We start from the raw sequence: 26,521 nt of genomic DNA, 5'->3' as shown, positions 1-26,521 counted from the left end.
TTCTCTCTTCCAACTTCATTTGAAATAAACAAAAGGATGATTTTTATTCTACTTGCAAGCATTGTCTTAATCATGAATAATGCTTCAATTGTGAAATTTCTCAGAATAAGTTAAATTTGTTTATTGGATTTATTAATCTGTATGGTGTGTGATGTCTTCTGTTTTTCACTGTCTTGTTTGTTGTTGTTCTGGATTTACAAGTGCAGAGTAGTAGCATTCTTTATTTTCTTATATCTCTTAGAGTTATTTCTCTTGAACAATTTAATTCTTACATTTATACACAGCCTTTGAATTGAAATGGTTGGATTATTTGATCTACATCCAAATACCTTCACCATTCCTTCTTGAAATTTAGTCTTGAACGCCTTCTCCATTATTACAAATTTAAGCAAGGCAATGAGTTGGCAGAATTGTTAGCATGCTGGGGAAAATTCTTAGCTGCATTTTGTTCATCCTTACATTCTGACTTTAAATGTCACCCGAGGTCGACTATGCCTTTCATCCCTCTTGAGGTTGATAAAATAAGTACCAGCTGAACGCTGACGTTTATATAATTGACTTACCCCCTCCTCTGAGCTTGCTCGCCTTGTACCAAAATTTGAAACCATTATTACAGATTTAAGCAGTATGTTGTATTCAAAGAACACCAATGTTTCTTGGATTCAGATTTTTGTTTGATTATTTCTCTTTGTGGATGTTCAAATTGAAATTTCATTGAAAATATTGAATTAGAACTCAAACAATTCTTTGTATGTTTGCAGCTTTTCTCAGTGTAACACATAGCAAATCAAAAGCAAGTAACTATGCAATTGTTTTAAAGTATAATTTTTGTAATCATAGCTCCCCTACAGCAATAAACCAGTTCTGTTCTGGCCTTTTGTTTCTTATTTTAACCTCTAAAAACAAGTGTTTCAAATATTTAACAAAATGAAACAAATTCAGTTGAAATCCTATAACTATAAAGGAATTAAAACAGCTGCAATTTTTGATGGTGTATGCTTGTAATTAATAGAAACTAACAGAAAATAGTTGAACTGTATAAGAATATTCTTAAGGCGGTGAGCTGGCAGAAACATTAGCACACTGGGCGGAATGCGTAGCCGTATTTCGTCTGCTGTTACGTTCTGAGTTCAAATTCCGCCGAGGTCGACTTTGCCTTTCATCCTTTCGGGGTCGATAAATTAAGTACCAGTTATGCACTGGGGTCGATATAATCGACTTAATCCGTTTGTCTGTCCTTGTTTGTCCCCTCTGTGTTTAGCCCCTTGTGGGTAGTAAAGAAATAAACATTAGGTTTTTCCCAGCCTATGTTGCTTAGTAATACAAGAATTGATCAATATATTCTCTTTTCTCAGAAAACAAGATTGCTTCCGTGGCAACCAATAATTCTGTTGTAGTTTGGGATTTACAGTCCCCTTCTAAGCTCTGTAAGTGTTGACTTTTTCCTTATTTTCTTATCTTACTTTCTAACAAAAGTTAATAATCTCAAGACTAAAGCATCACTAAAAATATTTCATGCAGTAAAAATCAGTTGGAAACAACATCAATCAGATTTTTATCTCTTTACTAGCAGTATCGCCCGGCGTTGCTCGGGTTTGTAAGGAAAAAAACAATAAAGCATTTTTAGAGAGTTACAGCCCAAAAATAGCAAAAAAATGGAAAAAAAATGATGGTAAATTTTTTTTGAGAGTTAAAAAGGGTCGAGTTGCGTCCCCTAGACAGTCTGTGGTTTGTGTTTCTGATTCTCGACCCCATGTCGAATTTCTCGATTTTTTTCAGAACTGGGGGAACTTTTCAAAATTTTTGCTGCGTTAGTTTTGAATTATGACATTTGGCTATGTGTGTGTCAAGTTTCATCAGAATCGGTTGAAAGCAGTGGTCAGGGTGAGGGTACAACCTAACAGACACACAAACTGCCGTTTATATAGAGAGAGATATACTTTATTGTCTTCTCCATGTCACTTTAACTTAACTGCTACAGTATTTGTTTTATTTATTTATGCACCCTTTTCAAGCCTAGCCAGGCTCATGGGCCCGGTTTCCTGGTTTCTGTGACGTATATGTTCCCCCCGCCCAGCTGGACAGGACGCCAGTCCATCGCAGCGTTACTCAAGAAACAGGAAGAAAGAGTGAGAGAAAGTTGTGGCGAAAGAGTACAACAGGGGTCACCACCACCCCCTGCCGGAGCCTCGTAGAGCTTTAGGTGTTTTCGCTCAATAAACACACACAACGCCCGGTCTGGGAATCGAAACCGCGAGTCCGCTGCCCTAACCACTGAGCCATTGCGCCTCCACAGTATTTACTGTTTAAAATTCACGTTGTTGAAACTACAGACTTAGAGTATTTCAAAATATATTTAGAGCATACGAGAGTGGGATTGACAGAAAATGAGTGTTTAGTGGAAGAAAAATGTACTTTATACCAAACATTTAATACTGAAACAGACATCATAAAACCAAATACATTTTATTTGATAACTAAAACAATGAGATACTTATGAAGGAGAATTAGGATAACTTAATGACAACACCATTATAGAAGAGAGACCGAAAATGGAAGAAACCAAACTTTTTAGAATGTTTATTAAAACTACATTGTATTCACCACAATTGATTGAATTTTCTTATCTGCTACTCTTGTTTCTCTCTCTTCCTTACAAATGTTTCTCACCTGGTTAACTCTTTTAATGCCAACCTGCCTTAGACCACTCCTGTTCCTGTGATACAATATTTTTAAAATGATTTAAATTAAAACCTTCCATCAACATTTCTTGTTAATTTCTGTTCCAAACACCAGCCTAACATGGCCAAGTTGTTTCACTAAATTGTTCATTGTTTTTAAAATTGATTAAAACAAAGGTAGCGTGTTTCAAAAGAAATGTGGTAACAAAAGGGTTAATTTTATTATTAATTAATCTATATATAAAGCTGAAGTTGTCTGTGTATGGCAGGTTTGGTAGCCTTCAAGTAACACTATCTCCCCCGAGAACTTGCGGCGCAAGTTGACCAAAATTGAGAGTATAATAGAAGGCTTGCTCTTCATTCCGTAGAAGAAAAAAATCAAATCGGACCATGTTAACACCAAAAATTATGTACATCACAAAGGTGCTTTTTTTCTATGAAAATCCCTATTTTTTGCGATTTTTTTACTGCTGTGTCGCCATTTTTTGGTGTAATTCAACCAGAAAAATGTTCACTTAAAGAGAATGACAAGCTATACAATGCAAAATTTTTGCTTTTCAAAAATTCCAATTCTAAAGGGTCGAAACAAACCCAAGCAACGCCGGGCGATACTGCTAGTAACAAATAAATTTCTATTTATTCTTTTAATAAAATACATTAATATTTTCAAAAGAGTTTTATGTTGTATACATTCACCACGATTAATCTTTCTCCTTACAGATCATGTTTATATGTCACATAAAAGAACTGTCCACAGAGTTACATTTCATAACAAAGAACCTGCCCTTCTCCTCAGTGGTTCTCAAGATGGAGATATGAAAATATTCGTAAGGCCATTACCGCTTCTTCACCTGTTTATCTGAATCATTTCACACGCCATTGAAAATGCATGTAATATGATAATTGATTATAAAATTACATCCATGTAAATTCAGTAATTTTTTATATTTATTTTAGAAGCCTTCTTAATGCAATAATTATTTCAGAACCCTTTTCCTTCATTCAACTGAATTTCATCTCTGATTATATATTTCTGCTTTATCTATATCAAGGACTTTTATTATCTTTATAGGACATCAGACGGAAAGATGTGAGCAAAACATTTTCAGCCAAAGAAAGTGTTCGTGATGTTCAGTTTTGTCCACATAGTTCGGGATATTTCCGCTTTGCTGCCGGATTGGAAAATGGCATTGTTCAGGTCATTAAAAGTTTTTTGTTTATTACACTTTGCTTTGATTCTTGATTATTGCAAGCAGTTGAGAAATTTACTTTTCCAATAGAATAAGTTACTAATTAGTCTATTATAGTCCATAGAAATCATGCTTGAAGCAGCACAATGCTCCCACCCACCAACTCATCCGATTCTGTCAAACCATTCACTCTGTACCAGCATAGAAAATAGATGCTAAATGATGATGATGGTGGCGATGGCAATGATAACAATATTGTATTTTTAAAACGAGTTATTTATACTGAGATTTGAGTGTGGTCATTGCCAATTCTAGCGTGACTGGCCCCTGTGCCGGTGGCACGTAAAAGCACCTACTACACTCTCGGAGTGGTTGGCGTTAGGAAGGGCATCCAGCTGTAGAAACTCTACCAGATCAAGACTGGAGCCTGGTGCAGCCATCTGGTTCGCCAGCCCTCAGTCATACGTCCAACGCATGCTAGCATGGAAAGCGGACGTTAAACGATGAGGATGATGATGATGGTGATTTGTTTGCTGGCTGTTTATCTTTGATGTCTGTCGTCTTATATTGACAGCATTTCATTCAATTGTCTGCAATTATCTTCAGTTGACATTCTTGTCCATTTCTAAACTTCACTAAATTTTGATCTTTAATTCCTGACTACTGGATCTGTTGCTAAGTAACATTTTTGTTACCAACCTCACTGAGATCAGCCTCTTGTCCTATGATACGAATTTCTTGTTTTGAAGTGAACTACGTTAAAAGTGTCCATCAAAAGATTATGTTAATTTATATTCCAAACTCCAGCCTAATCGTGACAAAGTTGTCTTACTATAAATTCTCTATTATTTTCAAACTTAAATGAAGCAAAGACAATGTATTTCAATATTTCAGCAGAAATTTGGTAACAGAAGCGTTACAGTTTTTCTTTTTTCTTTCAAACAAATAGGAATGGGATATTCGACGTCCAGATCGTCCTGATAGAGAGATAATAGCTCATACAGGACCAGTGTTCACACTGGACTGGAACCCTATGGACAAAAACTGGCTTGCCACCGGTGGAAGAGATAGAGCTATAAGAGTAAGTAAAGTTGTCTGATAGTGTATGCTTTAAATGTTAGTTTTTCTTCCTGTCAAAGAGTGGAGGAACTTGTATGAGTCGATGGGCTTTCAGTAGTGTGTATAAAGAGGGGGTTAACCTCAATGATGAAAAATCCCAGAGCCAGTCATAGTGAAGTTATGGGGAGTAGTATGGTAGATATGAAGTTGGGCATATTGATCTTCAGAATTTCATTTGACGAGTCAGGTACATCAACATCAAAAAATCAAATGGAAATTGTAGATGTGATACCTGTGCCAGTGGCATGTAAAAAGCACCATCCAAACGTGGCTGATGCCAGCCCTGCCTTGACTGGCTTCTGTGCCGGTGGCACGTGAAAAGCATCAACTGATCATGGCTGTTGCCAGCCTCCCCTGGCATGTTAAAAGCACTCACTACACTCACAGAGTGGTTGGCGTTAGGAAGGGCATCCAACTGTAGAAACACTGCCAGTTCAGACTGGAGCCTGGTGCAGCCTTCTGGCTTTCCAGACCCTGGTTGAACCGTCCAACCCATGCTAGCATGGAAAATGGACGTTAAACGATGATGATGATGATATGATCTTCATTTGGTGAAACTACAAGGCAGTCTGCACAGAAGACCCTCTTCAGTTAACGTTCAATGCAATTAGTGAATTATTTCCAGTTGATGGAACTGGTGGTTCATTAAGTCACTTTAACTACTTGAAAATTAATATGGAGTTCTGGCACTTCATAGTTAGTTTTCCATCCTGTCAAAGGATGGGGGAACCTGTACAAGTTAATGGCCTTTCAGTAATGTGTTTAAAGAGGAGTTAACCTCACTGATGAAAATTCCCGGAGCCAGAGTCATGGTGAGCAGCATGGCAATTTGAAGTTGGACATATTGATCTTCAGTTGAAGACCCAATTCAAGGTAAATAACAACTTGTAAGTAAATGTTAGTTGGTTCAGTATTCAGGTCGACTTTTCTCTGCCTTGATTTCATGTATCAAATATTGCTTTTATTTTTCACTTTCTGAGCAGATTATTTATTGACCTGAAAAACTTCACCACTTAAAATCTCAGAGTACTTTTGGTTAACTTCTTCAGTGATGTTTTCTCTTGTAGCAAGATAATTAGATATTCTACCTGCATGCATTTACCTGGTGATGTATGTCAGCACCAGGTAAATATATATTATTCAAGTAACATCACTGCATCACAAAAGAAATTGTATTGAAGGCCTTGGAATGAGAGAGATTCTACACTGTTGTCATCCCTTGTATATCTCTATATATATAAACGGCAAAATGTCTGTCTGTGTGTGTATCATCATCATCATCATCCTCATTTAACGTCCGCTTTCCATGCTAGCATGGGTTGGACGGTTCAACTGGAGTCTGGGGAGCCCGAAGGCTGCACCAGGCCAGTCAGATCTGGCAGTGTTTCTACAGCTGGATGCCCTTCCTAACGCCAACCACTCCGAGAGTGTAGTGGGTGATTTTATGTGCCACCGACACAGGTGCCAGACGAGGCTGGCGAACGGCCACGCTCGGATGGTGTTTTTTATGTGCCACCGACACAGGTGCCAGACGAGGCTGGCAGACGGCCACGCTCGGATGGTGTTTTTATGTGCCACCGACACAAGTGCCAGATGAGGCTGGCGAACGGCCACGATCGGATGGTGCTTGTTACATGCCTACAGCACGGAGGCCAGTCGATGCGGTACTGGCTACGGCCACGTTCGGATGGTTTTCTTGTGTGCCACCGGCACTGGTACCACAAAGATACAAATTCCATTGATGTTCATCTATTTTGATTTGGTTTGATTTTCACTTGCCTCAACAGGTCTTCATAACTGTCACACACTTGCCTCAACAGGTCTTCACAAGTGTCACATACTTGCCTCAACAGGTCTTCACAAGTGTCATAAGAAGGTGGACTGACTACGTCCCAGGTAGGGGCCACGGGTTATGGCCTGACTAGTCTTGCCGGGTCTTTGGATGGTGTTTTTATGTGCCACTAACACAGGTGCCAGATGAGGCTGGCGAACGGCCACGATCGGATGGTGTTTGTTACGTGCCCACAGCACGGAGGCCAGTCGATGTGGTACTGGCTACTGCCACGTTCGGATGGTTTTCTTGTGTGCCACCGGCATTGGTACCACAAAGATACAAATTCCATTGATGTTCATCTATTTTGATTTGTTTTGATTTGATTTGATTATGATTATTATTATTATTATTATTATTATTATCACTTGCCTCAACAGGCCTTCACAAGTGTCATTTGATTTGATTAGCACTTGCCTCAACAGGTCTTCACAAGTGTCATAAGAAGGAAGGTATGCACAGGTGGACTGACTACGTCCCAGGAAAGGGCCACGGGCTATGGCCTGACTAGTCTTGCCGGGTCTTCGGACAGGTGCCAGATGAGGCTGGCGAACGGCCACGATCGGATGGCGTTTGTTATGTGCCCACAGCACGGAGGCCAGTCGATGCGGTACTGGCTACAGCCACGTTCGGATGGTTTTCTTGTGTGCCACCGGCACTGGTACCACAGAGATACAGATTCCATTGATGTTCATCTATTTTGATTTGTTTTGATTTGATTTGATTATGATTATTATTATTATTATTATTATTATTATCACTTGCCTCAACAGGCCTTCACAAGTGTCATTTGATTTGATTAGCACTTGCCTCAACAGGTCTTCACAAGTGTCATAAGAAGGAAGGTATGCACAGGTGGACTGACTACGTCCCAGGAAAGGGCCACGGGCTATGGCCTGACTAGTCTTGCCGGGTCTTCGGACAGGTGCCAGATGAGGCTGGCGAACGGCCACGATCGGATGGCGTTTGTTATGTGCCCACAGCACGGAGGCCAGTCGATGCGGTACTGGCTACAGCCACGTTCGGATGGTTTTCTTGTGTGCCACCGGCACTGGTACCACAGAGATACAGATTCCATTGATGTTCATCTATTTTGATTTGTTTTGATTTTTTGATTTGTTGATTTTCACTTGCCTCAACAGGTCTTCACAAGTGTCACAAGAAGGAAGGTATGCACAGGTGGACTGACTACGTCCCAGGTAGGGGCCACCACGATCGGATGGTGTTTGTTATGTGCCCACATCACAGAGGCCAGTCGATGCGGTACTGGCTACGGCCACGTTCGGATGGTTTTCTTGTGTGCCACCGGTACTGGTACCACAAAGATACAAATTCCATTGATGTTCATCTATTTTGATTTGGTTTGATTTTCACTTGCCTCAACAGGTCTTCACAAGTGTCATACACTTGCCTCTGCCTCAACAGGTCTTCACAAGTGTCACACACTTGCCTCTGCCTCAACAGGTCTTCACAAGTGTCACACACTTGCCTCACCAGGTCTTCACAAGTGTCATAAGAAGGAAGGTATGCACAGGTGGACTGACTACGTCGCCGGGTCTTCGGATGGTGTTTTTATGTGCCACCGACACAGGTGCCAGATGAGGCTGGCGAACGGCCACGATCGGATGGTGTTTGTTGTGCCCACAGCACGGAGGCCAGTCGATGCGGTACTGGCTACGGCCACGTTCGGATGGTTTTCTTGTGTGCCACCGGTACTGGTACCACAAAGATACAAATTCCATTGATGTTCATCTATTTTGATTTGGTTTGATTTTGATTTTCACTTGCCTCAACAGATCTTCACAAGTGTCACACACTTGCCTCAACAGGTCTTCACAAGTGTCACGCGTGTCACACACTTGCCTCAACAGGTCTCCACAAGTGTCACACACTTGCCTCTGCCTCAACAGGTCTTCACAAAGTGTCACACACTTGCCTCTGCCTCAACAGGTCTTCACAAGTGTCACACACTTGCCTCAACAGGTCTTCACAAGTGTCATAAGAGGGAGGTATGCACAGGTGGACTGACTACGTCTCCGGGTCTTCGGATGGTGTTTTTATGTGCCACCGACACAGGTGCCAGATGAGGCTGGCAAACGGCCACGATCGGATGGTGTTTGTTGTGCCCACAGCACAGAGGCCAGTCGATGCGGTACTGGCTACGGCCACGTTCGGGTGGTTTTCTTGTGTGCCACCGGCACTGGTACCACAAAGATACAATTCCATTGATGTTCATCTATTTTGATTTGTTTTGATTTGATTTTCACTTGCCTCAACAGGTCTTCATAAGTGTCACAAGAAGGAAGGTATGCACAGGTGGACTGACTACGTCCCAGGTAGGGGCCACGGGTTATGGCCTGACTAGTCTTGCCGGGTCTTCTCACGCACAGCATACTTCCATAGGTATCGGTCTCTAGACATTTCCTTAGTGAGACCTAAAGTTCGAAGGTCGTGCTTCACCACCTCGTCCCAGGTTTTCCTGGGTCTACCTCTTCCACAGGTTCCCTCAACTGCTAGGGTGTAGCACTTTTGCACACAACTATCTTCAGCCTTTCTCGTCACATGACCATACCAGCGCAGCCGTCTCTCTTGCACACCACAACTGACGCTTCTTAGGTTCAACTTTTCTCTCAAGGAACTTACACTCTGACGATTATGAACACTGACATTACACATCCATCGGAGCATACTGGCTTCATTTCTTGCGAGCTTATGCATATCCTCAGCAGTCACGGCCCATGTTTCACTACCATGTAGCATGGCTGTACGTACACATGCATCATACAGTCTGCCTTTTACTCTGAGCGAGAGGCCTTTTGTCACCAGCAGGGGTAAGAGCTCTCTAAACTTTGCCCAGGCTATTCTTACTCTAGCAGTTACACTTTCAGCACACCCACCCCCGCTACTGACTTGGTCTCCTAGGTAGCGGAAGCTATCAACTACTTCTAGTTTGTCTCCCTGGAACGTGGCAGAAGTTGGTCTCTGCACATTTCCAGTGTTTATTGCTCCTGAGCATTTGCCACAGACAAAAACTATTTTCCTAGTTAGCCTTCCTTTGACATTGCTGCACCTCTTATGTGTCCATAGCTTACACTTGGTGCATCTTATAGAGTTTCTACCTACACCTTTTTTACAGATCGAGCAGGGCCATCTACCTGAAGGCGTTTGTGATTTATCTACCTTCCTACTTATTAGGACTTTGGTTTTGGCTAGGTTGATTCTAAGGCCCTTCGATTCTAATCCTTGTTTCCACACCTCCTTTATACAAATCCACAATTTTTCAGTTAGGGGGCTTGCACTTTCTGTGGTCATTCAAAACCGTCCAAGGGTGGTCGTGCACATCTTTACATTTCCCCAGTCACCCCACAAAGCCATTAAAAAATCAATAGAAGTGACTTTTTTGTGAATTTTCTATCCAAGACCCAATCAGAATACCTGAAACTTGATACGCCAATTGAATGCCAGCTAGCTGTATGTGATTGGTTGGAGATTTGGACAGTACTCGCGTGTATGTGCGCACGCATGCAGCTGTATATGCATGCACTAGCACTATGATCTGGCAGCGCCGGGTCATAGTGCTAGTAGTGTTTTAAAAGTCTACCTCTCAATTGTATTAAAAGTCACCAAAACTCAGTCTCATTTATGTTACTTCAGTACACATAGTTGTTTTGTTCAGTGGCAATATGAACCATTTGTTATTCCTTATCTTGAGAGCAACCTGGAGCCAAATATTATGACATAAAGTTAGAATTGTTACTATATAGAGAATATATCTATTATAGAGAGAACATTCTGAACCCATTTGCAGAATATATTATACAGTAAGTATTGTTGCTGTAGTGAACATCTTTAAACATTTCATTATATAATTGTCGTTCAAAAAATTAGACCAGATAGCTCAAAGATAAAAGTTGTGGCTATGAATGTGGTGTTGAGATGTATTTGAGTTACAGATATCCATGCAACCTTTTTGATGATAAGGAAAGAACGTCTTTTGATAAATGTTTTTAAATTTGTTTTATGAGATATTTTTTGTATCATATATGTTTATGTGTTTGTTTTCCAAATCAGGTGTGGGATATGCCTACAAAGAAAGTCGTTCATATTGTACATACCATGGCCTCAGTAGCTAGGTGTAAGTGGCGACCTGACTACAAATATCTTATAGCTAGCAGTTCCCTCCTTGTGGATTTTGCTGTCAATATTTGGGATATTCGTCGACCATACATTCCCCTGGCTGCCTTTAACAGACACAAAGATGTGGCTTCTGGTATGTAGATCAATACATTTTCACTATTATTTTCATTTCGTTTTTTTAAATAATGTATTTAAAAATGAAATTATTGTATACAGTGCTCAGGTGCACCACAACTTGTCAAAAGTGCATATAAAGCATATGCAGTAATGTACAAATGTCTGGAAAGCGAACAGTGTATGAGTCAGATACATGCTTGCGTGTGTATGGAGGGGAGAAAATCAGGTGTAGTATTGTTGGCGAATCTCAGGAAGCATGGAAGTTTTGAAGGATGCAGTGCCCCGACAACTAACAACTGATGCCGGCAGTTTGTTCCATGCTTCAGCAACTCTTAGCGTGAAAAAATGTTTCCGAAAGTCATGGGAGCTGTGCTGTTTTCTGACTTTGTAAACATGTCCACGGGTGTTAGACAGGTGGAGTTTGAAAAGGTGCTCAGAGTTATTGTTGGTAAGATGGTTAATAATTTTATGGGTGTCTGCCAAGTCAACTGCCAGACGTCGGAGTTTCAATGTATCCATGCCCAGGGAAGTAAGGCATTCAGAATATGGCAAATGCCTGATGGAGGGTATTCTCTTCGTGTATGTATTTCTAATAAAGAAATTTAAGAACAGTGTAATTTTAAAGTTATATCTTAAAAATAGATTAAAAAAAAACAAAAAACTTTCAGACATTTTGTATAAAACTGTGTATAAAAATACAGTTGCTCACAAATGTATTTTTTTAATAGTTTTATTATGAATATTGAACTTACTATTGTCGTCATTTGATTTCAGGTATTCAGTGGAGAAACAGTCCCAACATCCTCCTCAGCTGTGGTCGTGATGGCTATTTGTGCCAAAATATTTTTAAAGAGGCTCAACACCCACTTGATCACATTAATCGTGTTGGAGTGAATATAAGTAAAAACGGTGATGTAGCTCAGGCTGTGAGTGAACAGTTGTTGAAACCATATCGAGATCAAATCTCAGAAATACACAAACCTACCAAACAGTTCTACTGTAAGTATTCCGTTAGTTCTTGCTTAAGTTTCCTGAGATAGGTGTCTCCATTTTTGTTTAGTCGAAAACGAGTAATTATCAAACTGATGTAGAGCAGAGATCCATTGTAACAAACCATAAAATCAGTTTTGTAGATAAGAATCTAACAGCCATATTAAGTTATTGATAGTGTTTTTATCAATCCACAATGAATTATAGCTAAAGTTATCACTGGTGAAATTGTTTATCAGTTAATTGTTTATTAGTTAACGATTCTTATAAAAAGAGAATCCTAACACCAACCACTCTGCAGACTGGACTTGGTGCTTTTTATGTGGCACTAGCACAGGCAAGGTTAGTTGTGGCGTGAGTTTTACAGCTGGATGCTTTTTACAAGGTACCAATACTGGCAGGGTCACCAAGTAACTCACAAGACAAGGAATTATGAGAGGGGCAGGGACATTTGAGGAGGGGAACTCGTGTAAGAATGATAGGTTAGAGGGTGACAAAGAGCACACCTGTTTCTCTCCTCTTTCTTGTTATCACTCTCTTTCTCTTGGCTGGGTAACCATATACCTCCTCTATAACAAGACACCTGTTTCTACATCGCTGTCTCTTGGTCACACTCTAATCTTTCATCATCTGACCCAAGATCACCTCCTCTATTGCCCTGTCCCCTCTCAAAATTCCTTGTCTTGCAGGTTGTGCTGGTGCTATGTAAAAGGCATCCAGTTCACACTGTGAAATGGTTGGCATTTGGAAGGGCATCCAGCTATAAAAACTATGCCGAAACTGACCTCACGTGTGCTGGTGCCATGTAAAAGCACTCAGTGTGTGTGGAGGTACATGGCCTAGTGGTTAGAACAGCAGACTCGCGGTCGAGGGATCGTGGGTTCGAATCTCAGACTGGACGATGTGTGTGTTTATGAGCGAAACACCTAAGCTCCACGTGGCTCTGGCAGAAGGTAATGGCGAACTTCTGCTGACTCTTTCGCCACAACTTTCTCTCACTCTTTCCTCCTGCATCTTGCAGCTCACCTGCAACGGACTGGCGTCCCATCCAGGTGGGGAACCTATACGCCACGGAGACCGGGAAGCCGGCCCTTATGAGCCAGGCATGGCTCGAGAAGGAACAAACAAAAGCATTCAGTCCACTCTACAGTGTGGTTGGTGTTAGGAAGGCCACCCAGCCATAAAAACCCTGCCAAAGCAGACACAATAGCCTGGTGTAGTCTTCTATCTGGTTGGCTCCTGTCAAAACGTCCAACCCATGCCAGCATGGAAGACAGACGTTAGATGATGATGATATATATATATTGATACATATATAATATATTTATGGAAGCTCCACTATAACGATGATGCACTCAACCATCTCAGTTTTCCAGAGCTTAATGAAGATTAAATTGTTGCTGTTATTTCAATATTTAATGTAGGTATTTTTACTTTGTTTCAGCTGATGAAGCTTCTACCTCTTCACCAAGTTCTGAGCATTACATGTGGGCCAAGAGCAACCTTTATTTATTTCTATCTGATTCTTCCCCAGTAAGTACTCTTACCATGTTGTTTGCTCATTTCTGACACAATTACATAGCTGTTGCTTTAAGTGCAGGTATGGCTGAGTAATTGAGAGACTAGTTTCCAACCATATGGTTTTGGGTTCAGTCCCACTGCATAGCACTTGTGCAAGTGTCTTCTACTATAGTTCTGCATTGACCAAAGCCATGTAAGTGGAATTGGTTGATGGAAACTGAAAGAAGCCTGTCATAATATATATATTTCATTTTTGGATTTGGTTTGCAAAATTCTTTATATTTTAGGGGAAAAAAAAAAGAAAAAATTTACCGGTGAGTGTGTTATATTATAAGGCACAAAAAGAAAACGACTCTCCCCAGACACAACAGAATATATATATAAGTATGTGTGTGTATGTATGTGTGTACCCTTGTCATGTCACTATGTGATGGTTGTGCATGAGCATCGCCATCATACAAGTGTCTCAACATGGGGAAATATTATCTTGCTTGGAAGCAAGTAAGTGTTGGTGACAAGAAGGACACCTTAGCCATAGAAAATCTGCCTCAATAAATTCCATCTGACCCATGCAAGCTTGGAAAAGTGGATGTTAAAATGATAATGGCCACAACTATTATTATTGGTTTTATAAGAGAATTAAGGCAGTGAGCTGGCAGAATTGTTAGCACACTGGACAAAATGCCACTAAGCATTCTGAGTTCAAATTCTACCAGCGTTAGTTTTGTTTTTCATCTCTTTGGGGTCAGTTAAATAAGTTTTAGTTGAACACTTGGGTTGATGTAATCAATTTGTCCCTTCTCTGAAATTACTGACCGTATGCCAAAATTTTAAACCATTATTAAGGCAGTGAGCTGACACAATTTTAGCACAGTCAAAATGCCTAGTGACATTTCTTCCAAATCTTCCTGAATTTAAATTACCTTTGCCTTTCATCCTTTCAGGGTTAGTAAAATAAGACCCCATTTGAGCATTATCTGCCATTAGTGATAAACCTGATGTAATCAATTAGCCCAAAATTTCAGGGCTTGTACCTATAGCAGAAAGAATTATTATTCTTTATGATTGACTAGTTTTTGGTTTATTTCTATTATTTACTAAATTAAGTGCAGCTGAACATTGTATACAATAAGTTTATTATTAGTATTATTATCTCACCTTTTCTCACTTTCATTTTATCTCTAGTTCAGAATTATCATCTACGACTTACCATTCCCAGTTAATGAACAAAATTTAGCATTAACTTTCTGCCTTTCTTGTAATTATGTAATTATACTTTAACTCATTAATATTACTAATTAAGTTTACCCATATTCTTTTCAGGATTTTTCTATGGACTGGTTTATTAATACTGCTAATATGTACAAACTTAATGGTAAATCTTTTGAAGAAATCTGTGACCATAATGCTTCTGTTGCTCAAAGACTAAATAGAAAACAGGTAAATTTCTAATTTTGAAAATATTATTTTGTAGTTGTTGGTTGGTGAGAATTGTTCAACATCGTTCTTTTTATTATTTCTATGAAATTGCTAACCCTATCCCTGTATGTACACTATACACAGAAAACAAATAATCTTTATCCATTGTCGTACCATGTGTACATCATCATCGTTTAACGTCCGCTTTCCATGCTAGCATGGGTTGGACAATTTTGACTGAGGTCTGGCGAACTAGATGGCTGCACCAGGCTCCAATCTTGATCTGGCAGAGTTTCTACAGCTGGATGCCCTTCCTAACGCCAACCACTCCATGAGTGTAGTGGGTGCTTTTTACGTGCCACCAGCACAGGGGCCAGTCAGGCGGTACTGGCAAAGACCTTGCTCGAATCTTTTTACACATGCCACCAGCACAGGTGCCAGTAAGGTGACACTGGTAACGATCACACTTGAATGATGCCCTTTTACGTACCACCAGCGCGGAAGCCAGTTGGCTGCTCTGGCAATGATCACGCTCGGATGGTGCTCTTGGCACCCTACTAGCACGGGCACAAGTGCCAGAAAGGCAACGCTGGTAACGATCACGCTCGAATGGTGCCTTTTATGTGACACCGGCACGGAAGCTGCTTAGCCGCTCTGTCAAACAATTACACTCATATGGTGCTCTTTGCATAGATAATCAGTACCTTAGCTTAGATCATGTTTGTAAAAGATAATCCCTGCCCTTATTTATAGCATGTGTCTAAATCATGTTAATGTCTTCTGTGTGTTTGTTTTGCCCCCATTTTTCCTAACAAGCATGGGTTAGACAAATAATAGGCATTTTTTACAGCTGGATGCTTGCCCTTCCTGAAGCTAATTACTACTTGTTTTTCAAATAAAGAATCTCTTATTCCTCATGGTTTTGAAGGCATCAAGTAAGCCGATGTATTATTGACAGAAGTGACAAGAGCAACACTTGAGTGTCAGAACATTTGCAAAAGCAAGTGCTGATGTATGCAAACACACGCAATGTGCTTTTTTTCAGTTTCCATCTTCCAAATCCATTCACAAGGCTTTGATCTGCCTGAGGGGTGGGCCTATAGCAGAAGCTACCTGTCTATATCATACCCATATATATAAATGTGTGGGGAGAGTTCATGAAAAAAAACAAAAGACGAAGACAGGTGGTGTACAAAACGAACAGATGTACTAGTATAACGCTCAGGAATTGAAAAAGTCTTTTACATTTCAAGCCTTTGCTCTTCTACAGAAAGGGACACAGAAAAAACAAGGAGAGAAAAAAATGTGTGTAGTGGCTAACAATCTATCATGGCGACACATATAAATGTATGATATGTCAATATTTCTGTGCTATATTAATATTCGTCTACTTGTAAATTATAAAGGTGCTAATAGTGACATTGACTTAGTTGGTCTTCTGCAGGTGTACCTTACTTGGATGATTTTAAAGGGATTTTATTCATGTACTTCTCCAAGTAACCTGACTCCACCATACCACTCCAGTCCAGGATATTCTGACCTTAGTGATAAACCTGATATGGAGAAGAGTAAGTACTCATTAAATTCTTTCTAAACGGCTAATGGTTAACTTGTTTACATTGTCTTTCATCACTATCATATTCGCTTTTCCATGCTTGCATGGGTTAGGTGGGTCTTTTCCAACATAGCATGCCAGCATTTGTTGCATTCCTTTGTCTTCTCTTTTGTGAGATTCAGCCTCCAAACATCAGCCATCACTATTCCTGCATCCATCCTGTTTGGTCTTTCTCTCCCCCAGTTTCCTTCATCATCGAGCTCCTGGTATCTTTTTTTTATCATCCATACACATCATTTATCCATACCAGCAGTCATCTCTTACATCCTACCTTTGATCCCTCATACACCCACCTTCTCTCTCAGCTCATTTATTTTATAACATTTTATCCATGCACACTAACATTACACATCCAGCAGCCTTTGAACATCCTCAACATTCAGTACCCACATCTCATTGCCAGGCAGCATCACAGGTCATGCAAAAGCATCATACAATCTATCCTTCGCTGGTAACTTTGTGAAAGACATGGAAATCACACAGTCTCAGCTGTCCTCTCAGCAGAAAAGGAGTATAAATATCTTCTAAGAGAGTATGAAAATACAGTGTCTCTAAAAGTGACAAACTAATACCATTCATTTGAAAAAGAACTTCCTACATCATTGTTATATATTTATCATATGATATATGTTATGTACATTTTCTTGCTCTTTCTCTCTCTCTCTATATATATATATATATATAGCAGTATCGCTCTGCATTGCTCGGGTTTGTTTTGACCCTTTAGAATTGGAATTTTTGAAAAGTAAAAATTTTGCATTATGTAGCTTGTCATTCTCTTTAAGTGAACATTTTTCTGGTTGAAATACACCAGAAAATGGTGACACAGCAGTCAAAAAATCATAAAAAATAGGGATTTTCAGAGAAAAAAAGCACCTTTTTGATGTAAATAATTTTTGATATTAACATGGTCCGATTTGAATTTTTTCTTCTACGGAATGAAGAGCAAGCCTTCTTCTATCATACTCTCAATTTTGGTCAACTTGCGCCGCAGGGTCTCGGAGGAGATAGTGTTAGTTGAAGGCTACCAAACCTGCCATACACAGGCAACTTCAGCTTTATATATATATATATATATATATCTTTGACCTTTTCATTTTTCTCCTTAGTTGTTTTGGTCTCCCTCCAGCTTTTCTAAGTTGGCTATTTCTGATGTGTAGTGTGTGTGTGTAAGCATGAAGAATTTTATGGCAAATGGCTACATCAATCAGGAATTTTCCCTGACGTTTTTAAAGTTTCTCACTATTTCAAATGTGTACCTCATGCCTGGCTCGTTAAGCCACAGTTTCCTACTTTGTTATTGATATTTTATTGCATTCTGAGATTAGTTTACATTGTTTCACTTGCCTTAGTTTAAAAAATAGATACTTCATTACATTTTGTATGAAGTAGTCTTTAAAGAAAGGTTAAATACTTTCGATAATTGAACCTGTCTGAAAATTGTCCCCAGTTTGCAAGAATTAGACAGAAAGTTTTGGTTAAAATACATACATACTCCACTCCCCTCTCATTCAAATGTCTGTTTTGTATATTTTACAGTTGGGAAAATTGCTGATGCAACTCCCAAGAAAAGTTGTGGAGAAAACACCTCAGGTACGTTGTTTATTATTTATGAATCTGGCTTCATATTGTGATGAATCCGAATATTCTAACATTACTGAAATATTCCATATGTCTAGGTATCTTGGGATATGTTACCAGTGAAAAAGATTGCATATGATGTATGTACTCTAGTTATCTTAAGATGTATTAAAACATAAAATATGATGTATGTAGGCGTAGGATTGGCTGTGTAGTAAGTAGCTTGCTTACGAACCACATGGTTCCGGGTTCAGTCCCACTGCATGGCACCTTGGACAAGTGTCTTCTACTATAGCCTCGGGCCGACCAAAGCCTTGTGAGTGGATTTGGTAGACGGAAAATGAAAGAAGCCCGTCATATATATGTGTGTATATATATATATATATATATATATATATATATATATATGTGTGTGTGTGTGTGTGTGTGTGTGTGTGCATATGTTTGTGTGTCTGTGTGTGTACCCCAACATCGCTTGACAACCGATGGTGGTGTGTTTACGTCCCCATAACTTAGCGGTTCGGCATAAGAGACCGATAGAATAAGTACTAGGCTTACAAAGAATAAGTCCTGGGGTCGATTTGCTCGACTAAAGGCGGTGCTCCAGCATGGCCACAGTCAAATAACTGAAATGAGTAAAAGAGTAAAGAGTACCCTAGTTATCTTAAGATGTATTAAAACTGAAAAGCATAAAATATGGTGTATGTATCCATTTATTCTTTCTTTTACTAGTTTCCACTGTTTGTCCATAATTACATATGTGGGTGGTAGGTACTACCCACACTTGTACCTACAACTGAGATGTTCTTAACACTGGATATTCATTTCTGAAAAGAGAGAGATGTATCTACTACATGATTAATGTGGAATTCAGTTAGAATTTCTCCTAAATTCCCTTAAGTTAGCAATTCCAAAATTAAAACAAACTGCATCTTACTGCCATGATGTACAGCCCATAATCCATACTCCTATTGAAAAGATAATTTAAAATTAATGATGATAGTGATAATTTATATCAAATTAGCAGACATACCCGGCATTGCTTGAGATTTAAATGGCATACTTTGTATATATGGTACAGTTAAGTTGAAACATGTGATATGGGGAAGTGCAGCGCTGACGATAAAACATTTGTGGATTAAATGAAGGGCTCATTCAACTAAGTGACCTGTCATGCATCCATACAAAAGATTCCAAGCCCTAACCTTGTCATGGAAAAGTTGATGGGTGGTATGTGATTTTTGAATGCACCAAAATGCTCTCAGTGGATATACTCTCCTTTGCAGCTGTCAGCACAGCCACAACCAAACTGAACAATCAGCAGACATAGGAACTACATCTAGGTGATGTAGTCTGTGGGCACTCTCAACAGCATCGCATGAAAGAAATGACATGGTAAGGCGGTGGGGGTGATTGGCAAGGAAGTGCTTGGAAACAACACTGTCATGCGATATATCAGTTTGGAATCAATATTTGTGGCTCAGCTGTGCACTCCTTTGTGTAAACAGCATGTGACCATTGTGAACACAACTCAGCTCCCAAATGGAAACGATTCTGCATGCAGCATCGAGGTATGCAAGATCACATTAAGGACACGGTCTCTAACAAACGGGGTTGGGTTGCCGACATGGTTGAGAATCAGTAGTCATGGCTCAACCATGCACTGCTTTGTGTAAACAGCGTGTGACCATTGTGAGGACAACTCAGCTCCCAAACAAATGCAGTTCTGCATGCAGCATTTGGGTACTCAAGGTCTCATTAAGGACACGATCTCTAACATGGTTAGGTCTTAGACACCATAATTTAGTAGGTTAATGTACATGTGATATTTTGGTTTGTAATCAATAGTTGAAGAATATTTGTATGAGCTTTGTCTAGGTTTAGAAGAAAGACTGATATTGAAGCTAAAATAAAATAGTTGAATAGTTGCTCAGGATTTAACATATTTTAGCACATTTTTCATAATAAACATTGTGCATTTCAAATGGTTTTTATTCCAACAAATCGCTACCTATGGTATTACGGGAACAGGCTATTATTGCTACCACTTAGACAATTCTGTTTGAAGTTTACATTGGTTCATCCATTTAATACAACCTACTTATATCATTTCAGTTATTGTTTTTTTCCAGTTTGAACAGAAGCAATGCATGGACCATGCAGGCAGTTGTATGTACCCCAGGAAAGGGAGTTTTCTGCCCCCAGGGGCCCCATTACACATTATATGACAAATTTTAAGAGTCTAAAACCATCTCTGGAGCATAAGTAGTGTATGTCCCCAGTTTAGAGAAAATCAGTTGCAAACTTCAGAAGTTCTGCGGGTTTACACAAACTCACACACACACACACACACACACACACACACACACGCACACACACACACACACACACATCCTCAGTTTTATATATAGAGATTATTTTTTTTCTACAGGATGCAGTGAAGAAGAATCTGACCTAGAAAATGAAGTTCAAGAAACTGGTTTAGCCAGTCAGACAGGAGACTTTTTCTTTGGCGAAGGAGACTTTTTCTTTGGTGAAGGAGACACAGATTTCTCTTATGACCGAGAAGATGCTGACAGTGTACTTCATGATAGATATGTTTGTATTAACTTTGATGGCATTTTCAGTAAAACTTTTGTTTTAACAAAAGCTTCTGCTTTTATAAGATTTCTTTTACCTTTACTTTGCACTCTTTAAATATAAATCACTCCTCTCATTACTCTTCTTTTTCTTTAACGCTTTCTTTGGTTTTCATTTGGAGAGATATTTTCAACTTCATAGAAAACATCTTTGTCAAGATCGTTGTGTCAAATACATGAATAATCTTTAGTTTCTTTCATCATAGAAAGGAGTTTGGTCTTACAGTTATAGATTTAATAGTTTTTAACTTATGGGAACAGTATTTAACTGAAAAATATTTTGTTAGCCTCCTTTTCTGAGTACAGATCCTCTCATGGGTTAAGCTTGCTATAAGATGTTCCTTAATTACTTTTATATCCTGATGTTGGATATATAACAAAGCAGGGGAAAGAAATATTTACATGACGCAATACGATTATTATTAAACGAGACTCAACTCTCTCAATCAATGGCTCGAAATGGACTGCTTACTCCAATTACTCACAGTATTTTATAGCAATGGGTCAGTCCACTTTTAGTCACTTGGGAGTGGAGGATGGAATCCATCCACAAGAATTACTTAATGCTAATAAAACCATCAAATCTACATTACTACAATTACTCTATACTTGCATCTACTACATCACACTCAATATATGTACAGACTGTTAGGGGTGCTCAACATGCCAGAAATGGCAGCCAAATCTTCCTTGAAGTTCACCCTTCTATCTTAAAAAACAGAAGGATACTTTGAATATGACACATAAAAAAGGCAGAACAGACACTGCTGAATGGTGTTGGTTATAGGTCTACTCAGTCAAAGCTAACCCAGGGTTAAACAACAACACTACACAGCATCAAATGCACCCTTACTATTACTATGCTACTACATTGAATGCTTCTTTGGAGAAGTCAACCCCTCAACCAGAAATTAGTGTTAAAATATCCTGTACAAATTCAGTTTGATCAACTTTCAAACACAACAATGACATCAGTAGTTCAGACACGTAATCTTTATATATAAAAGTGAAGTTGTGTGAGTGTCTGTCTCCTACGATTTAGATTCCAAACTACTCCCACATTTTGCGGTGCAGGTTAACCAAAAGCGGGTATCTTGTAGTCGTGATTCATATCGAGCCCTTCTGGGTATTAGCGCGCGTCTACGATGAGTCTACGATTTAAAAAAACATTTACCATAATTTTTTCCCATTTTTAATGCATTTTTTTGCTATTATATAAGGGAAGTAACTCTCTAAAAATTCTTATATAGTTATTTCCCTTACAAACCCGAGCAACGCCGGGCGATACTGCTAGTGTAATATAGAAATATCTAAATAAAGGGCCATAAGTAAACTGTATTGAGAGCACATCTTATACTTATGAGTGATTTACAGCATTTGGTCATGTTTCCTTCAGTTCATTTGCTTTCAGATCATTCATCATCATCATCGTTTAACGTCCGCTTTCCATGCTAGCATGGGTTGGACGATTTGACTGAGGTGTGGTGAACCAGATGGCTGCACCAGGCTTCAATCTGATCTGACAGAGTTTCTACAGCTGGATGCCCTTCCTAATGCCAACCACTCCGAGCATGTAGTGGGTGCTTTTACGTGCCACCGGTACGGGGGCCAGTCAGGCGGTACTGGCAACGACCTCGTTCAAATCTTTGTACACATGCCAATGGCACAGGTGCCAGTAAGGCGATGCTGGTAACGATCTCGCTCTAATGGTGCCTCCTACATGCCACCGGCACGGAAGCCAGTTAGCCGCTCTGGCAACAACAATTGTATGATAAAGATGATTATGAATGATTTTAGAAGAATATTTTATGTGTCTTAGTTGTTAAAAATTCATCAAAAGAATTTGTATTAACCCTTTCGTTACTATATTTATTTTGAGATGCTCTGTGTTTCTTTCAATTATTTTAAATATAACAAAGAATTTAGTAAAATAACTTAGTTATCATTAAACAAGTGTTAGGAACATAAATTGCGACTAAGGTTTGGTGGTATATTTTAATGCAAAACTTATGAAAACAAGACATTTGTACTACAGAGCCAGAGCTGGTTTTGGCCAGATTGGTAACAAAAGGGTTAAGACATTAGTTAGATATTTTAAAATTCATCTTCCTTACATCCAGTATAATTTTTTTTTTCCAACAGAATTGGTCTCTTCCAGTAGAACCCTTCCAACCTCGTCATGAGCTTGACTTTAGCAATGTGCCACCAGTGCCTCCTCCTCACTATTCACCCGCAAGCGACAGTGATGACAATTCATTTCAAGCTACAAGTCATAACCATAAAGAAACAATCAGTAATGGCGCCGCAGTGAACGATCTCAACATCAATGTGAAACTCCCCATTATACCACAGTGGGACTATAGCTCCCTGGTTACGGATATGCTTGTTGCTTATGCTGAAGTAAGTCAGTAATCATAATACTTTATAGCTTATATACAGTTACTCTCTTTTACTCTTGTTTCAGTCATTTGACTGCGGCCATGCTGGAGCACCACCTTTAGTCGAGCAAATCGACCCCAGGACTTATTCTTTGTAAGCCTAGTACTTATTCTATCGGTCTCTTTTGCATCCTACAACCTCCCACTAAGCTAAAATTACACTGGCCCTTTGGATCCCTAACATGTCAACGATGTTTGGGATCCAAACTTACTAAAGATGATTGAAGCTGTCGTTAATAATTCCCTTGAGTCCTTCTTTCTCTCAGTGATCACAAATATCGCTTAATGAAATCTCAATCTACCGAGAACTTGATCTCTGACATTCCTCACTTATTACTCTTTTACTTTTTTACTTGTTTCAGTCATTTGACTGTGGCCATGCTGGAGCACCGCCTTTAGTCGAGCAAATCGGTCCCAGGACTTATTCTTTGTAAGCCCAGTACTTATTCTATCGGTCTCTTTTGCCGAACCACTAAGTTACGGGGACGTAAATACACCAGTATCGGTTGTCAAGCAATGTTGGGGGGACAAACACAGACACACAAACATATACATACATATATACAACGGGCTTCTTTCTGTTTCCGTCTACCAAATCCACTCACAAAGCTTTGGTCAGCCCTAGGCTATAGTAGAAGACACTTACCCAAGGTGCCATGCAGTGGAACTGAACCAGGAACCATGTGGTTGGTAAGCAAGCTACTTATCACACAGCCACTCCTACGCCTATAGTTAGTAGTTAATCTTCTCACAACTGCAAGGATTTATATGGTGTTAAGTGGAAGAGAGGTAAATCTCCCCTCAGAGTAGAGCTCTGCTCTCTTACAAATACCCTGAGAAGCAACTATTTCATGCTTTTAAGAAAACTGAAACATGTTGAATTAAGTGTCTTGCAAAGAGATTTGAATGGATGCAAGCCTATTTGAAATTACCCAGTTGGACATTTCAGTACATATTTCTACCTTACCAAAACTGGGGCTTGGGGTTACCCAAAACACAGTGCAATACAGTAATCACTCACCTATTGCGCCCTCAGTACATCGCAGATTTTTCTGGCTAATATATGTAAATTTATATTGTGGACTCCTTAGTATATCATGGGTTTCTGTGGCCAATAGGTTTTTATATCTTTTTAGATTTTAATTACTTCTGTGGTAAAATAAGCATTTTCACGTCTAAATAAAAGACACAGGTACTCCTAAGAGTGTGGAGAGAGTTTATAAAAGCTTAAATATATAAAAATAAAACAAATATATATGCAAATTATAAAAATAATTTATAACAATATACAGTACAGTACTGTTTCTACTTCAAGGATTTTTCACCTATCGCAGGGGTTTTTGGAATGTAACACCTGCGATAGTCAAGGGATTACTGTACCTGTAGCAAAATCCAAATTTTAGACAGGAATGTCAAACATTTGTTAAGCAATTACAGATGCAACAAAATTAATGTTTAGAAAAATTTTTATTTGCAAAATTGCTTTGTAGCATTTGCCATATCCCAAAGTCTGTTAATTGTAATTATTTCAATCCACATTTATTGCACGAAGTTATAGTCTCTTTGTAATGATGAATCCTGCAATTTTTAAAATGTAATCCTTTTCTGGATCACACACAAATAAGTATCGCCATAACTGTTTGGTCAAAAAGTTTGCTTCCTAATCACATGGGTTTGGGTTTATTCCCACTGTGTGACACCTTGGACAAGTGCCTTCCATTGTGGTCTTGGACCATCCAAAGCCTTGTGAGTGGATTTGGTACATGGAAACTGAAAGATGCCTGTGTATATGTGTGTATATGTATTTTGTACCTCCTTGTTGTAACATTATGTGATGGTTGTAAATGAGTGTCACTGGCACACAGGTGGTGTCATTCATTTCCAATCTTCAATAAAAACATGTCTGTCCAAAGAGAAATATTACACTGCTTGGAAATGAGTAAAGGTTGGTGACAAAAGAGCAGCCAAACATAAAAAAACCTGCTTCAACAAATTCCGTCTGACCCATGCAAGCATGGAAATGTGGACCTTAAATTGATGATGAAGTAGGCAGAGTGCTAGAGCCTATCTTCAGGTTATGTATTATTAGGTGAATGTAAGGTCAATCTTCCACTGGATATGACTCCAGTCTGTTGTAGGTGACTTTTTCACTGGATGAATTGAATTTATCAGTACATGCCAATAAACTATTCCCCCCAGTTCTATTGTGCTACCAATTCCCCCTTTCATGAATTATGCTACTTATAGTATCTAGTTTGAGAGCTCTATAGACTTGTTCGTTGTTTTGGCTTGGCTGTGAACAAAAGACAAGATCCTGTCAGCGACAGGATACAAGTCAAGAATCTTAACTGGTTTCACAGTAGAGGTTCCTTTGATTGGTAATATGTACTCTCAGTCCCAAAATGAATTGAGAATAAATTTTTAGGATGATTTTATCAAACATCATGGTCTTCTTAAGCTCTCTTACATGACTGTTTTTTCTTATATGCTTGTTCTTTTACTACCCACAAGGGGCTAAACACAGAGGGGTCAAGCAAAGACAGACAAACGGATTAAGTCAATTATATCGATCCAGTGCGTAACTGGTACTTAATTTATCGACCCCGGTGAAATTTGAACTCAGAACATAACAGCAGAAGAAATACTGCTAAGCAATTCGCCTGGCATGCTAACGTTTCTGCCACCTCATGAAGTGTAATGATTTAAGGTGCTAAAATGCTGACTGTATGTTCAAACTTTACTACAGCTGTAATGCTACTTGGTTGACAAACAATTTCCAAACTCTATATTTAAGTTGTTACAAAGGTGTTGAGTTGTAATAAGAAGTGATATGTAAATGCAAGGCTTTGTTAAAACATTTTTATTCATTCTAAGACAGAAAATATAGAAATTTGTTTCTTAAAGTTAACAGTTGTATAAAACATTGGTATAATATCTCTTATTCAAGGAAGACATTCAGTCAACCGTTTCTATGTTGATTGTCCTGGGGGATCGCATCCAGCCAGAAATTGATCTGAAAGTGCGGACAAGTTGGTTCCTAAGCTATATTGGTATGTAAAGTTTCTTTTAATGTTTTGCATGGGTTATTTTAAAAAGTTTTCTGTTCAGCATAAATACATCGTCAATGAAAATATAATTTGTTTGTGATTAACTCTGATTAGCTCTATTTTAATCAGTTGATTATCTATCACTATCATCATTACCATTATCACCATCATCATCATCATCATCATTATCTCTATA

The 26,521-nt window shown here is 39.1% G+C and overlaps 1 protein-coding gene across 1 annotated transcript; it reads left to right on the top strand.

Annotated features, from left to right (window-relative positions):
• Positions 1-1,417: 1,417 nt before the first annotated feature.
• LOC115221343 (GATOR complex protein WDR24-like) lies at positions 1,418-26,482 on the top strand. Its single transcript, XM_036510751.1, has 13 exons — positions 1,418-1,427; positions 3,402-3,508; positions 3,754-3,879; positions 4,821-4,952; positions 10,893-11,091; positions 11,850-12,074; positions 13,510-13,598; positions 14,910-15,026; positions 16,450-16,573; positions 18,160-18,213; positions 20,633-20,799; positions 22,983-23,240; positions 26,226-26,482. Exons 2-13 carry the CDS (start codon positions 3,413-3,415, stop codon positions 26,334-26,336), a joined length of 1,698 nt encoding a protein of 565 aa, XP_036366644.1. The 5' UTR covers positions 1,418-1,427; positions 3,402-3,412; the 3' UTR covers positions 26,337-26,482.
• The last annotated feature ends 39 nt before the right edge of the window (positions 26,483-26,521 follow it).

This window comes from Octopus sinensis, linkage group LG18, assembly GCF_006345805.1.
Source record: "Octopus sinensis linkage group LG18, ASM634580v1, whole genome shotgun sequence".
In the NCBI taxonomy this organism is placed as follows: Eukaryota; Metazoa; Mollusca; class Cephalopoda; order Octopoda; family Octopodidae; genus Octopus; species Octopus sinensis.
Note: the sequence above shows the minus strand (reverse complement) of the source record. Positions and strands in the feature narration are given on the sequence as shown.